Source organism: Ascaphus truei, chromosome 1 (genome assembly GCF_040206685.1).
Source record: "Ascaphus truei isolate aAscTru1 chromosome 1, aAscTru1.hap1, whole genome shotgun sequence".
NCBI classification, from domain to species: domain Eukaryota; kingdom Metazoa; phylum Chordata; class Amphibia; order Anura; family Ascaphidae; genus Ascaphus; species Ascaphus truei.
The window spans coordinates 135,282,667-135,299,730 of NC_134483.1; the positions used below are offsets into that span (position 1 = coordinate 135,282,667).

A 17,064-nucleotide genomic window follows, 5' to 3' on the forward strand; every position below is an offset into this window, starting at 1 on the left:
TCAGTAAGAGAAAGAAGAGCAACCAGATTCTTTTTGAACCATGGGACCATAAACAGTTTTCAGGAGGTGAATCTAAGGAGATAAGTGCTGTGTACAGTGAGGGTGAAAAGCCCACTCAGATAATTGGGTAACGTGTCTAGAATGTATTTGAAGGTTAGACAGGAAAGATGTACAGTCATGTGAAAAAGAAAGTACACCCTCGTTGAATTCTATGGTTTTACGTATCAGGACTTAATAACAATCATCTGTTCCGTAGCAGGTCTAAAAATTAGGTAAATACAACCTCAGATGAACAACAACACATGACATATTACACTGTGTCATGATTTATTTAACAAAAATAAAGCCAAAATGGAGAAGCTGTGTGAAAAACTAAGTACATCCTTAATGCTTCCATAGGAATTAAGATGCTAAGTAGCAGACAGGTGCTGCTAATCAAATGCCCTTGATTAATTGATCAGCAAGTGTGACCACCTCTATAAAAGCCGAGGTTTTAGCAGTTTGCTGGTCTGGAATATTCAGGTGTGTGTTAACACAATGCCAAGGAGGAAAGATATCAGCAATGATCTTAGAGAAGCAATTGTTGCTGCCCATCAATCTGGGAAGGGTTATAAGGCCATTTCCAAACAATTTAAAATCCATCATTCTACAGTGAGAAAGATTATTCAAAAGTGGAAAGCATTCAAGACAATTGCCAATCTTCCCAGCAGTGGACATCCCAGCAAATTCACCCCAAGGTCAGACTGTGCAATGATCAGAGAAATTGCAAAAAACCCAAGAGTTACATCTCAGACTCTACAGGCCTTAGTTAGCATGTTAAATGTTAAAGTTCATGACAGTACAATTCAAAAAAGACTGAACAAGTATTTTGTTTGGAAGGGTTGCCAGGAGAAAGCCTCTTTTCTCTAAAAAGAACATGGCAGCACGGCTTAGGTTTGCAAAGTTGCATCTGAACAAACCACAAGACTTCTGGAACAATGTCCTATGGACAGACGAGACCAAAGTGGAGATGTTTGGCCATAATGCACAGCGCCACGTTTGGTGAAAACCAAACACAGCATATTAGCACAAACACCTCATACTAACTGTCAAGCACGGTGGTGGAGGGGTGATGATTTGGGCTTGTACTTGCAGCCACAGGACATGGGAACCTTGCAATCATTGAGCCTACCATGAACTCCTTTGTATACCAAAGTATTCTAGAGTCAAATGTGAGGCCATCTGTTCGACAGCTAAAGCTTGGCCGAAATTGGGTCATGCAACAGGACAATGATCCCAAGCACACCAGCAAATCTACAACAGAATGGCTGAAAAAGAAAAGAATCAAGGTGTTGCAATGGCCCAGTCAAAGTCCAGACCTCAACCCGATTGAAATGCTGTGGCTGGAGCTTAAGAGAGATGTGCATAAACAAATGCCCACAAATCACAATGAACTGAAGCAACGTTGTAAAGAAGAGTGGGCCAAAATTCCTCCACAACGATGTGAGAGACTGATAAAGTCATACAGAAAACAATTACTTCAAGTTATTGCTGCTAAAGGTGATTCTACAAGCTATTGAATCATAAGGTGTACTTAGTTTTTCACATATGGCTTCTCCATTTTGGCTTTATTAATAAATCATGATGGTGTAATATGTCATGTGTTGTTGTTCATCTGAGGTTGTATTTATGTAATTTTAAGATCTGCTAAGGAACAGGATTGTTATTATGTCCTGATATTTAAAACCATGGAATTCAAAGAGGGTGTACTTTCTTTTTCACTTGACTGTACATTGCATCTGGACTCAAGTCCAACTACCATATCACAATGATGGGTGTGGACATTACATAATAAGACAAAAGGCATATTGAGTTGTAAAGAATGTCAAGATTGCTGAAGTGCAAATCTATATACAGTACGTGCAAATTTAAGCTGCCTATTTTAACACTAAGTGAAGCTTCCCTAAATCCTTTACTTCTTTAGTTGCCACAGACAAAACTGGGGATGCATGCATAAAACAGCCCATAACCTTTTAAGGTATCTACTGGGTTAGGGCATGTTACGTTCTTTTGTTTTACAAGCTTCTTCCAGTGTTAAAATAACAAACTTGAAGCCTAAAATATCTACTAAGGATTATTAGAAGTTGCCCATGAAGCTCTAAATTCTGCTGGCAGAGACGGAGGCTTTAAACAAATGCTCAAATAACATACACTAGATTGTACTTTCATTATATTGATTGTTTTTACAGGTTCACAACTCTTTTTTTTTCATAACAGAACATTTGACCAAATAAGCACATCCCACTGCGTTACGATTAGCTGTATTTTACCTGATGACCCCATTTCTGACATGGAATACCAGACGTTGTGATATTGGCCTTCCCTTGGTAATCTCTTCCATTGCCTTTATAGCAAGTCCCTGAAATAAAAAATCTTGTCATGTTGCATAACATGTTATTAACCAGACATGTATTCAAAATATCATTTTGGACACACATATATGGACTTTACTTAAGACTTTAATTAAGAATGTCATATACATTTAGATCTACAGTATTTCCCAGAGAAAACGACAGTATTGTTCATCGTGAGTTGGTTTAGTAATAGAAACACATGACAATAACAAATAGAATACATTTGGGAATGCTCTAAAATATTTCAAGAACTTACTGGTAATATTTTCCTTATGAAAATCTGAAAATAGAAGATGGGAGAGAGAATAATTTATCGAGCCAATCCATTACCTATTTTATCAACATACAGTATGTCCTAATTCTATATCTCCAAATAATTTAAGTAAATATACAAATATAATGCTCTAAACATGTTCTGCCCTTTATTGAAGTGGATAACACATTAAAAAGGGCAGCTTCCAAGAAAACTGACGTTAATAATGGTCACCCCCGCATGTGACTTGCTTAAAGGTTTTCAATTTTTCTCTTTGTGGCCCATTAACACATCAAAGTGTGATAAGCCTTAGTACTGGTTTGTCAATCTAGAATTATGGGGGTTATTTATTAAACGGTGATAGTACCAATTGGGGCACTATCTCACGGAAATTGCCCTTGACATCAAAATGTTCAATACGTGAGGGTCCTTTGTCAAAGTGGTTGAAAAACTGGGGTAAAATGAAATGCTGCCCCTCATTTATCAATGCACAAATCTAATTGCGTTCAATAGTATTCCTTGTATTTGATAGATCTGGTGCTGTGTTTGCATTAGTTTTACCCCATTTTTGCCACTGAGAGACTTTGACAAAGGCACCAGTTTTGCTACTGAGAGATATTGTTAAATTGACCTCTTTATATTATTTTTATATAGACTAAGAATGTTGTATATCTTTACTTTATGTTTCTTTGATTGTGTGTTATACAAATTCAATGCTAAAGGCCCTTCATCACATAACTTGAACACTAAATGTGTATAATATTGCAGGTAAAAATATAAATGTTGATATTGCATTACTTAGAACACCTTATAATACATGATTATTATTATCATGGTTATTATTATTATAACACAGACAGAGCCTCTTCTTACCAAAATATGGAATTCGGGTGCAAGCTTTAGGATTTTTCTGCATACTGGGAAGCTTTTCACAATCAGGAAGTGCCAACAACATTAACCCATGTTTATAAATTCCTTTGCGTGAATTTTCCTCCATTGACAGCCATTCTTTAAAGCAGTAGAGATCTTTTACAGCGACACAGTGTTCCCTAAAAATGTAAATACAATTAAGTAAAAGGGCAGCCAAAAATAAGCTAAAACACAGGACCAGTGTGGGGAATAGGGTTCACATGTTTAATTAAATCTCAGTTTTCATGTCAAAGTTCAAGTTATTCTTATCACACTGTATTATGAGCGACATAAGTTCAGTATTTTAGAAATGTATATTTTAGTATACCGTAGTTTTATTTTAATGTTAATATAATATTGCTTCATGCAGCAAATGCAAATGACAATTTTTGCTATGTCTAATCAAATATCTACAAAATTTATTTTGACCAATGTTCTAATATATGATCGTACATTCAGTCCACAGCAACAGAGGAGAAAACAAATAAAATCTTTGGTTACTCCCATCCAAAATCATTATCCAACTTTCTACAGCAGAGAGGTCGAAATTATTATCCATAACATATTAGAAAAAAGGTTCAGGCCCAGACTCACTAAACGGTGTTAAACAAGTTAATACAGTTGCCATTAAAAATGACCGGTCTCGTTAAAAAGTATTGCCGTTTTCACTAAGAATGATTTATTTATAAGTGGGTGACAATAACAAAAAATGTGTTAACTATTTAGTAAGTAATGTTACTGTAAAAATCAGCATTGCAAGAGGTACAGCAGCAACATTTTATTTGCCAATGCCGCCGACGGGGGAGGCTGAAGGGACAAGTGTCCTGGGCCCGGTGGGCGATGCCGCAAATTGGCCCCTGACCTCTGGCCCGGCTGCCGGTCGCAGTCGGGCCCGAGCTCTCTATCAGATGCAGGACTCTTCCTCGCTATATTTCCTATGCTGAGCTTCCAACCTCTGGCGCTGCGCAATGGACCCCTCTGACATCTGCGTGCCGGAAGTAAGCTGGGCCTCAGCTTCCGGTGTGCATTGACTTTGGAAGCTTGATGTGGGACACAGAGTGAGGAGGCCTGCAGCTGACGGAGAGTCGGAGCACGGCCGCGACTAGCAGCTGGGCTTGGCCTTACCAGAGGTCGGCCCGAATTGCTATGCCGGTCGCCGGATCCCTGCAGCCACCGGGCCCAGCCTGACCATCCCTAAGGTAAGTCTACTTTTATAGATATATATTGATTGGGGGGGAAGGTCTTTTTATATGTATTGGGGGGAGTGGGGGTCTTTTTATATGAATTGGGGGAGTGGGGGTCTTTTTAATATGGGAGGGTGGGGGTCTTTTTATTATGGAATGGGGGGGTCTTTTAAATATGGAATGGGGGAAGTGGGGGTCTTTTAATAATAATAGCATATTCTTGTATAGCGCTGCTAGTTTTACGTAGCTCTTAACAGAGACATTTTGCAGGCACAGGTCTCTGACCCGGGAGCTTACAATCTATGTTTCTGGTGCCTGAGGCACAGGGAGGTAAAGTGACCCAAGGTCACAAGGAGCCAACACGAGGAATTGAACCAGGTTCCCCTGCTTCAAACTCAGTGCCAGTCAGTGTCTTTACTCACTGAGCCTCCCCTTCTCCCTTAATATGGAATGGGGGGAGGGGTTTGGTATGTAGTTTGTGGTGGGGGATTGAGTGAGTGTGGGATAATTGACAGAAGGTGGGGCAAGTGAGAGGAGTGAGGGGGTGAGGGAGGGAGGGAGGAAAAGAGGGAGTAAGAGTAAGATGCAGGGGAGAGAAATACATGCGAGGTGGGAGGGGAGAATGAGAGGAGGAGAGTGAGGAAGATGTATGTATATGTAAAAATAAAAGAAGGGATGGAGGTACATATTTACATTTTGTTACTGGATTGTAGTAAAATGGCTTAAAGTTAGGTAACATTTAACAGGGAGCACAGATAAAACGTTTAAGTAACAGAAGTTTCTCATTAGTTGTTAACAGAGCAATTAAAGTCACTGCTTTCAGCAAGGTCTGCCATGCATCGGTTACGTATTGCAGATGTATGACTCCTAGTCCCCACTAGCTCCTCATGAGTTAATTATTACCCTTGAGGAAAGCTGTCAAGTGTGTAAAATATATCAAATGACGTCAAGATCTATGTGCATCTTATGTAACTTTCCCCTATCTATCTTTTTGCTCATGTATAACTGTCATATAGCTCATGGTCAAGGATATATTTTAATCACTAGTTTTATCAACCCTCACCACCATTTCCTTAACCTAGTGTAGCAGCATGGGATTTCCCACAGGTAGAACATGGGGGAAGCAAACAATTGGGCAGCAAAAACAAGAATTATTTCAATCACCAAACTGTTTCTGGATCAAAAAGCACACTTAAACCAACACAGGGGCCTCTTCTAGGAGCTACGATAACCCTCTTATCAAGGTTTTTTTTAGCAGTTATCTGCCAAAGAAAGCTGTTGCTATTCAGAAAGGCTCGATAAGTGCGCGGCAAAAGCATTTATCGACATTTTTGGCTCTCGGCCAAAGACGCAGTTTTGGTGTGGTTTTGGAAAATCTATTAGCCTCGATTGTGTTATCGAGGCTCAAGAATTTGCGACTTTATCAAGAATTCATCGCGCATGAAGCTGGTGAGAAGGCTGCGAGAGAAAAACTTAGCAAAAAATGCATTTTTCCTGCATCGGATTGATGCCGGGGGGGGGGGGGGGGGTCTCCGGAGCTGATACACACGAATACCAGCACCGGAGACCCCTGGCATCAATCTGATGCAATAAAAATACATTTACAGGCAACATTATTAACTTAGTGGCTAACCACTAAGGCAAAGAAGGGGTTAACTACCAGTATGTGCAAGGAAAATACTAGGGCGGTCTCTCTGCTGGAATAAAAATAAAGGGGTTCAATACAACCGTAGAAGATGACCCTTACTGCACCGACACACTTTATTCGAGCAAATACCCAGTATGTACCTGGCAGATACCTGGAATGCGCCGCTCCTCACCTCTGGCAAGCCCCGTTGCGTTTGCCTTCCCAGCCTGGGTTCATGCCTGGCTGATGGGCGGCTGATCTGTTAAATGATAATGATTAGGATTTAATAGGCTGCAATGCTTCGCGTGTCTACCAGATGGCATAAATTCATGAATTGTAATGCAGTATATATATATATACTGTGCAGTATTGCAGCCAGCGGGAATAAAATGCTTCAATCCCTGTTTGGAAAATACCTCAATGCACTCGGGCAGAAAACAGTCACAAACCTCAATACACCCGGGTATACCCGAATTCGTGGGACTAGCCGAGCTCGAATAAAGTGTGTCGCCAGTGTACATGCACCCAAATAATGTGCAATGTGACGGAGTCCATCTTCTGCTACTCAACCCGAAAAGATCTTTCCAGGATCCCCAAGTAGAAAAATAGAAAAGAGATAAGGGGAGCGCAAAATGGAATATATAACCAATAATTAATCAGCTAGATATGCATCAGGAAACAATCACAAATGAACACACATATGCTAAGAAAGCAACAGTAATGGGATACATGATGATGGTGATAGTATAGATTGAGCGGTGTGCAAAGTGGGGGGCGCCCCCGTTGGGTGGGCGCAACATTATTTAGGGGGACGCAGGCTGCATGCGGGGAAACCTGGGGGTGTGCAGAGCTGTGCACGGGCGGCCAGAAGCTCCGTGCTGAGGCTGCTCCTCTACTCTGTCTTGCAGAGGGGGCGGGGCTTCTCTCTGCACACAGACAAGCCCTCCTTCTCTTCCTGTCTGTTTCCTGCACCAGTTTCCAGCAGCATGGGGGATTGGAGAATCAGAGCATGTCGCGCCCCCCCCCCCAGTGTGAAATTGTGTGACATGATTATGTGTGTGTGTGTTGTGTCTGTGTTGGTTGTGATTGAGTGTGTGTGTGTGTGTTGTCTCTGTGTGTAGTGATTGAGTGTGTGTGTGTGTGTGTGTGTGTGTGGTGAGTGTGTGTATGTGGTGATTGAGTGTGTGTGTATGTGTGGAGATTGAGTGTGTGTGTGTGGTGATTGATTGAGTGTGTGTGTGTGTGGTGATTAAGTGTGTGTGTGTGTGTGTGTGTGTGTGTGTATGTGTGGTGATTGAGTGTGTGTGTGTGGTCATTGTGTGTGTGTGTGTGTGGTGATTTTGTGTGTGTGTGGTGATTGTGTTTGTCTGTGTGTATGGTGGTGTGATTGAGTGTGTGTGGTGATTGAGTGTGTGTGTGTGGTGATTGAGTGTGTGTGGTGATTGAGTGTGTGTGTGTGTTTGTGGTGATAGTGTGTGTCTGGTGATTGAGTGTGTGTGTGGTGATTGAGTGTGTGTGTGTGTGGTGATTGAGTGTGTATGTGTGTGTGTGTGTGTGTGTGGGGAAAACTGGGTACGCAGGCCGGCAGACGCTGTGCCCGGGAGGGCGAAAAAGCTGTGCGCGGACGGCCAAGAAGATATGCGCGGGCGGGCGGCCAAGAAGATGTGTGCGGGCGGGCGGCCAAGAAGATGTGTGCGGGCGGATGGCCAAGAAGATGTGTGCGGGCGGGCAGCCGAAGATGTGTGCGGGTGGCTGAACAGGATAGTGCAGGTGGCGGCAACGTGATGGTGTGTGAGCGCACATGCGGCGGCTTCGGAGTTACGGGGAGGTGCACGCCCGAGCGCGGTGAAGTCAAACGCCTCTCCTTCCGGTGTCTGCCCTGCAATAGCGCTGTGTTCCTGCTCTCCTCCGCTGGCAACCTGGTTCACTGCGATCCTCTGCAAGTGAAAGGGTAGGCTGCCGCTATATCACTCATACTATAAATGTACAGAAATAATGTAAAAAAACTGTGAAAACACAACATTGAAAACGGAAAAAAATAAATAATACTGTAGGTAGGCGTTTGGATGACAATGGGGCTAGCAAGCCAAAGAGCAGGGAGGGGAAGGAAGAGAAAAAAAAGGGGTGGGGGAGAGGTAAGGGAGGTAGCAAATAGGTGGATGAATGCCCCCCTAAAAGTATTGCCTTTGTGCACGTACGCTCTCCCAAGCTTGGCGCTTAGGGAGACAAACAAAATTGACTTTGAAGCGCGCTCAGCAGCAGTCAATACACACATACAGCCACACACAAACACACACACAAATAGCCCCGATCCACGCTTGAAAAATTATGCAGGACACCCTGTGCTCATGCTTGGAGAGTTGGTGATGTCACCGCTCTCAGCGGCAGCGTGGACGCAGCCTAATTTTGCAAGCATGAGCTGTTGAAATATGTAAGTATTTAGACATATTTGGATTTGCATTGCATACTGTTTAATAAAGGTTTTTTTTTTCAAATGTGATTTTGATTACATCAGGCAGGGGGGAACCCGAGAAATTTTATGGATGAAAAGGGGGGCTCGACATAAAAAGTTTGCTCACCCCTGGTATAGATAATAGTTATAATGGTACTATTTACATGGCCATGTGTAAGCATGGAACTCCTAGATGGTATCTTTACAGTGTTCCTCTAACAGCAGAGTACTCAAATTAGTCTGCAGCTGATTGCTTCAGTATATGGAGGCTGTAAGTTCTCCCAGTCACGGGGGAAGTCCCACAGACCCAGGCAATGTGCACAGAGAATACGTTTTTTTTAAAAAGCAGATATATTTATTACACAAAAGTATTCAAGAACTCGTATAAAAGCTTATTCCCAGAGGCGACAGTAGAATCCAGGATAACTGCCGCGCAGATGGGTTCACGCTACCATGCCCGGTATTGAATGCTGAAACGCAGCTGGAACGCAGCTCAACCAGAGAGCTACGGTGGCCGTCAGGTATCAAAAGTCCTCAAATTAGTCTACAGCTGATTGCTTCAGTATATGGAGGTTGTAAGTTCTCCCAGTCACGGGGGAAGTCCCACAGAACTAGGCAATGTGCACAGAGAATGCATTTTTTTTTTTAGAAAAAAGCAGATATATTTATTACACAAAAGTATTCAAGAACTCACATAAAAGCTTATTCCCAGCGGCGACAGAAGAATCTAGGATCACTGCGGCGCAGATGGGTCAGCGCTACCACGTCCAGTATCGAATGTGGGAAAGTAGCTGGAACGCAGCTCAACCAGAGAGCTACAGTGTCCGCCAGGTATGAAAAGTCCACGCAGATGAGAGCAACGCGTTTCACAGTATTCTCTGCATCATCAGGCTCAATGAATCTGCGTGTGGTCCCTCAGGAGGTTTAAATACCTCTATGTTGAAGCTACATTGCTGTGACAAATCAGCTAATGCTGATTAGCTGCTGTACATCGTCAAGAGTCACGTATCTGTGTATAGTGTTTTAATGCATAGATTAAATACTTTAGACATGTTGATGTACATTTCATCAATTTGGACAATGCTCAGCAAGTGCTCAAGACTATGGGGTCTATGCTCTAAGTGCTGATAAGCCACTTATCGAGGCCTTTTCGCCAGAAAAGCCAACTGCTATTCAGTAAGCCCCGACAAGTCGGCGATACAGTAAAAGCCCTTTCGGCAATTTTTTTTTCTAAGAAAAAAAAACTCGTGCAATTTTAATAGCCCCGATTAGCTTATAGAGGCTAATCGTGGCTCTAGAATAGAGATTTTCTCTCAAAATCCTCCAGCCAGTAAAAGTTGGCAGGAAGGTAGTGAGAAGCTGCCGATAAGCGGTGAGAGGGGACTTAGAAAAAAACATGCATTTTTCCTGCAATAGGTTTATAACTGGAGTCTCCGGAGCTGAAACCCATTAATATCAGCACCGAAATCCCCGGCATGAATCCCATGCAATAAAAATGCATTTAAAGACAACTTCATTACCTTAGCGTCTAACCACTAAGGCAATGAAGGAGTTAACGAACAATAAAAGCTTTATTGAGGGCAAAGAGGGTAAGTGAAGTGGGTACTTAGCCCTCCACTCACCCCCTCTGCCCCCAATATGTACTATTTAACCTATATGACCTTTTTTATGGTCAAATAAACTAATTTTGGAGTTACCCTTTATACCTCGCAAACTTTACCTATTCAGGTGTGTGGGTGGGGTTGATAGATATATTTATGTATATCTATGTATCATCTGTATAGAGATGATACCTAAGGCCAAAAGAGTTGATGGAGGTCACCAAGTGACAGTGTGTAGAGAACAGAGCCCGAGGTACACCAACAGACAGATCAACAGAGTATGAAGCTATATTAGCAAGAGAGAGAAAATGAGTGACAAAGGAGAAATAATGAGAACCAGGATAGAGCTTTGTTGCGGATATCAAGGGAGTAAGAATATAAAGAAGAAGAGCGTGATCAACAGTACCGAAGGCAGCAGAGAAATTGAGCAGGATTAGTTGGGAAAAATGGAGATGGGATTTGCTTCATTGGCTGAATTATTTCATTAGATCATTGGCAACTTTAGTGAGCACAGTCTCTGCTGAGTGAGCTGTACAAAAGTCAGATTGTTAAGGTCTAGGATGGAATGAGAATAAAGAACATTGACCATAAAGGAGAACACAGTATCTTCAAGCAGTTTGTAGGCAAAAGGCAGGAGGGATACAGACAGTAGTTATTATTTATTTATTTATAAAATATTTTACCAGGAAGTAATACATTGAGGTACCTCTCGTTTTCAACTATGTCCTGGGCACAGAGTTAAGACAAATAATACATGGTTACAAATACAGTTGCATAAATGAACAGGGTATACATTATATACAAGACATTGCATGCACAGTTAAAGAAAATATATATTATGGGCGTATGCAACAGTTACAGACCAGATTAAAATGTGAGACAGCCTTAGATTTAAAAGAATTTAAACTGGTGGTGGATGTGAGAGTCTTTGGTAGGTTGTTCCAGTTTTGGGGTGCACGGTAAGAGAAGGAGGAACGAACAGATACTTTGTTGAGTCTTGGGACCATGAACAGTCTTTTGGAGTCTGATCTCAGATGATAAGTGCTGCATGTGGTAGGATTGAGGAGCTTGTTCAGATAGCTGGGTAGCTTGCCCAGAAAGAATTTGAAGGCAAGACAGGAAAGGTGAACTTTGCGCCTAGACTCGAGTGATGACCAATCTAGTTCTTTGAGCATTTCGCAGTGATCTGTGTTGTAGTTCCATTGGAGAAAAAAACGACAAATTGAATTGTAGAGGGTGTCAAGTTTGCTAAGGTGGGTTTGAGGTGCCGAGCCATATACTATGTCTCCATAGTCAATAATTGGCATTAGCATCTGCTGTGAGATACGCTTTCTGACCAGGAGACTTAGGGAGGATTTGTTCCTGTAAAGTACTCATAGTTTGGCATAGGTCTTGGTTGTCAGAGTATCAATGTGCATCCCAAATGTTAAGTGAGAGTCAAACCATATGCCCAGGTATTTAAAACTAGTGACAGGGGTTAGGGTGGTGTTAGCATTGGTGCTAATCTGGAGCTCAGTCGCTGGAAGCTTTAAAAATGTAGTCTTGGTCGCAAATACCATTGTTACAGTCTTGGCAGTGTTTAAAAACAGTATGTTTTGGGAAATCCAATTTTCGAGTCTCAAAAAGTCAGACTGAAGTATGTGTTGAAGGTCAGAGAGGCTATGGCTGTGTGCACATAGGATTGTGTCATCTGCATACATGCTTATTGAGGCTTCCTTACAAGCTATAGGATGATCATTGATGAACACTGAGAAGAGTAGGGGCCCCAGAACAGAGCTTTGCGGGACACCACAGGTGATATCCAGGGGGTTGGAGTTAGAGCCCGAGATGGACACATGTTGGCATCTACCTGATAGGTAGGACTGAAACCAGTTTAAAGCATGCTTCCCTATTCCAGAGCACTGGAGTTTGTTAAGCAGGATAGCATGATCAACAGTAACAAAATTCTTTGCAAAATCTAGGAATACTGCACCTGTGAGTTGTCCCAGTTCCATTCCATGGCAGAGTAGAGGAATAAACCTCAGAGCCCGGCGTTACTACAGTAGCCCTAAAGACAGCGTGCATCATGCAGAGGCTTGTAAATAAAGAGTAACCCTATAAATACCGGAGACAGAACCTATAATGCAGGAACTGCTGCAACTGTAATGAGGTAAGCCCTTCAGGCGATCACATATAGTGGGAACCAGCTGGGAGCGGTGGTCATGGGGTCCCTCAACGGGAACCGGCAGACCCTCGCAACAACAACCAGACTACCCTTAGTGATAAAACAGCAGTGAACAGTCAATGGACGGCGTACTCACGATCCAATCCCAGGTAAATCAGAATCTCCGGTATAAGCTACGTGCATCCACAGGTAAGCAGGAACAGATGAAAAGAAAAACTAGGAGCACAGCAAAAAGGAGGAGAACTGGAGGCCAAATGGAAAAATAACAAAAATGTATTTAATGAGACATAAACTAATTAAAAAGAGAAACCTCTAATGCGTTTCTCGCATGGTGCGCTTTATCAAAGAGCTTTGATAAAGCGCACCATGCGAAAAACGCGTTAGAGGTTTTTCTTTTTAATTAGTTTATGTCTCATTAAATACATTTTTGTTATTTTTCCATTTGGCCTCCAGTTCTCCTCCTTTTTGCTGTGCTCCTAGTTTTTCTTTTTCTTTTCACCAGTTCCATTTCACACTGGATTTCATTGCAAACGTTAGTTACGGTGGAGTGTTTGGGATGAAAGCCAGATTGGAATTGGCTAGGGAAATTTGTCTTGGTATAGTAATTGCTTAATTGGGAGTGGACACATTTTTCCATGACTTTGGATTTAATTGGGAGAAGCGAGATTGGCCTGCAGTTTGAAACAGTGTTTTTGTACCCACTTTTGAAGATTGGGACAACTCTGGCAGTTTTCCAGGTCTTAGGGATATGGCCTGCAGACAGAATAGATTTGAATATGGAAGCAATTGGTTTGGCAATGGCTGGGACACCAAGTCATAGGAACCTAGATTGTAGTAAGTCAGGTCCACATTGGCTGCTTAGTTTTAATTTGAGGAGCGCTTGTGTAGTCTCCTCTTCGGATACTGGGACAAATTGAAAATTGTGGGCAGTGTTGCGAGTTAGTAAGGTACATAGGGTATAGGGTGTTTTTTACAATAGATGTGATCACTGCATGCTTAAAGGAGTAGGGGAAGTGCCAGAGGACAGGAAGAAATTGAAAATATGGGTGAGAGTAGGAACTAAGACAGGAGTAAGAGTTCTGATAAGATGTGAGGGGTAGGGTCAAGAGGGCATGTAGTAGAAGGAGAATAGAAATCAGCTTAGAACCTTCCAACTCTGTAACAGGAGAAACGGAAGAAAAGTGGAAGGAGTTAGAAGCAGAGAGAAGGGGAAGGGACAGAATGAATCTAATTTTGGAAGGCATCCATCTTGCCTTTAACATGGTCAGCAAAGGTTTGAGGAGTAGTGAGAGGAAGGAGGAGGTAGAGGCAGGTGGTCTGTAGATGACTACGACATGCAGAGAGAAGGAGGGTATAAAACTAAGTGTACACCGCAAAGAAAAAAAAGGATGGATGCAAAGGACAGAGCATATATTGTTAGCGGAAGGAGATAAGGAAACCTAACGCTTCACACTGGCACTTAGGGCGTGAATTGTGAGAGAAAGAGAGATCACAATAGAAGACAGCATCCTATGCCGCAGAGTCATGTTGTGAGATTCAGGCTTCTGTTAGAGCAAAGAGCTACAGAGTGAGAAGAAAATGTTATATACAACCAGTGTCTTATTAGATTATGTTAGATGGGTTTACACCCTTAGGAGGAAGGGAGGCATGGGCATGAGCAGGTGTGTATTTGGCCAGGTCCAGGACTAGGAGTGATAACCCCAGCAGCAATAAGGAGGAATAGAAATAGAGAGAGAGGAGGCGAGAAGAGGATTTGTGTGGGGTGTCTTTTTTGAGGGGTGTAGATGGGAAAGCGGTATGTCAATTGTGGTGCATTTTCTGAGCACACGCAAAGATGGAAAGAAGGAGAGATGAAGAAATGTTGATATAAGGAAGAGACTGGGGATGATAGAGAGAGTAGAAACATTTACGAAGGAGTTAGGAAACTGCAATTAATAAAAGTTATAGGGATACATGTAGTGTAGGAGAGAAGGAAAGGAGAGCATTTTCAGGTATTGGAGGATACGAGGAGTAGGCGTTGTAGGAGCAGATGTCTAAATCAAGCTTAGGAGGGCAGTGTAGCATTGAAGGTTACACAGCACATTAGAAAATTAGTCTTTAATTTGTTAAAAAAAATGTTAGCGCATTTAAATAGGTAAGTTCTCATAGTTGCAGAATTGATGACAAAGTTGTAAAACCAATTCTTTACCTTTTCACCTCCAATTGAACTCCAGCTTTAACTCCACAGACACATCACATGGGGCACTTAAGATGTTGCACAGCCAATACAGACAGGCTTAAATACTCTAATAATATCATGTGACAATAAAAAAGGAATTGCAGGGTTGTGACTAATTAGTTGAGACAGACATACCAAAGAGATGTTAGTTTGTTGCACGTGGGTTAATATTGATAGAAGAGCAGCCAGCTCAGAAAAACAAACATACAAAAGAGATAATCAAGTAAATAGATGTTTGAGCTATCAAAATAATGTTATTATAATAGTTTGTTAAAGCATATTAATAGACTAACATAGAAACATAAATAATTCTGCAGTGTAGCTGTCAGGACCAGGGGCCTTCACTTTTTAAAAAGGTTTTTAATGGTATGATCAACCTGTGCCAAAGAGACTGATTTAGGGAATCTATATCTTAATGTGAAAAATCCAGTATTTCCAAAAATGTATTTTCCTTGACTGTGTCTATGGGGTCTTGAGTGTAAATGTCAGTATTGAAATCCACGATGATATCAGTAATTTGAGCTGTGTCTCTAGCCTCTTTTTTCTTTGAGTTCGGGATCGGGAATAAACATCTTAGCATTTTTGGTAGCTACTACATTGGCGTGTAGTTTCCTAAATTTGTGAAAATGTGCTCTTCCAGGAAAAAATCCAATTCTCTCAATACTAAAAAAAATCATATTTGTATTAGTATTAGAAAGGCAGAGTAGAAAGGCAGAGTACAGATTTAGCTACATCCCAGAGGAGTGTTGGGTTCATACCCTGCTTATTGTTTTTAGGGTCATATTGAAACCAACACTCCCCAAGGAAATCTTTGAATGCCAAGAAGTTTGAAGGGAAAGGATCAGCTGTCAGTGTTAATCAAAGTACAAGTAAACCAAATTGGAGTGTGGTCAGAAAGATAAACATTCTCAGTGTTAATACTTTATATCTTATGGTAGCGGATTAAGGAAACATCCTCCAAATATGAATTAATCCTATAAGTGCCACAGGAGCCACGGCCCGAGAATGCCACAGTCCCTGTGGCAAATGGTGATCACGGTGTCCCTTCATCTGGAAACAGAAGAGGAGGAGTCTTACATTTTCATCTGCTTGTACTAGAGATATCCCCTAGAAAACAAGCACTGAAAGGGCATGATATAGCCATGACATCATGGGGCCCCTGGAGTGGCAGACCCCTTGACTTAGTGGCTACTTCTTGGGACAGTTAGATAAATAAAGCAACAGCTTCTGCTCCGCTAAATGGTTGAAATTAATTATAGGTAGGAGGGGTGCATGCTGGGATAGGAAATAGTGGTAAAGAGAGAGAAAAGTAATCCCTATAATGCTTGCACTCGGCCTCTTGGATACAGAATGTCCTCCACATTGTCCGTCCATGGCCGATTCCTTGCATGGCGCAAAATGCCATTAATGCAGTCACGAACGCCATTCATTACAGGATCTGTAATTGGATAAAAGCGCCGCATTTCATCCAGAATGTTCTTTCTTAAATTGGCAGGAAGCGCCTTTTTAATGCGATTTCCTTCGTAGTTCACTTTGAAGGCCCAGTCGCAGTACAACGAGTAGGGAACATGGTGCTTAAAAAGTAACAAGGCATACTTGTGGGGTGCACCAGCACTCTTCACCCTATTCTTCTCCCTGAGCGCCAGTGGCAGATCGCACAGGGTGATGTCGGGCACCGTATCGATGCGAGCGAATGTAGGTCTTTTGGGAGTGGGTGTGCTTGAGGTGACGGGCGATGGTAGGTTGTCTGGGAGGAAGCATTCCTCCGGTCTTGGTTGCCGTGTTGTCTCCTGGCGTGGTCTTGACGGGGTTGTCATGTCCTCCTCAACGGCATACATGTACACTACATCTTCTGGTGGAGGGGGTGCGCTTGGTGATGGAAGGGGGTCGAAGGTCCCATTCATCACATCCATGTCACCCCCCTGCTCCAGCGTCGGGGAAACAGGGGCATTAACACACCGAGCAAATAATGTATGCCCGCTATGTCAGCCTCTATCTTCTCCATCCGCCGATCCATCCGTTGATTCATATCTAGCATCCATTGATCCATATGTATCATCTGTTGATCCATATGTACTATCCGTTGCTCCACATTTAGCATTGTCTCCAGAAGCAGATCTATCTTTGCTAGCACAATAGAATTCCCGGGGAGATCCACAGTTATCCCATTCAGCATCCGGTCTAACGAGCTGCTTCTTGTGCATGACGTGTGAACATCTGGGTGGATGGGTGCAATGGAGGGTGAGATGGGGGTTCCATGGAG

At 42.3% G+C, this 17,064-nt stretch overlaps 1 protein-coding gene across 1 annotated transcript in view; it reads right to left on the reverse strand.

The window, feature by feature from the left end:
- MUSK (muscle associated receptor tyrosine kinase) overlaps positions 1–17,064 on the reverse strand; it is a 238,647-nt gene that overhangs the window by 71,700 nt on the left and 149,883 nt on the right. Inside the window, exons 10-12 of the mRNA XM_075595218.1 lie at positions 3,520–3,695; positions 2,650–2,673; positions 2,310–2,398 (exon numbers count right to left, since the gene is read on the reverse strand). Coding sequence (XP_075451333.1) covers positions 2,310–2,398; positions 2,650–2,673; positions 3,520–3,695 — 289 coding nt within the window. The remainder of the gene's footprint in view (positions 1–2,309; positions 2,399–2,649; positions 2,674–3,519; positions 3,696–17,064) is intronic.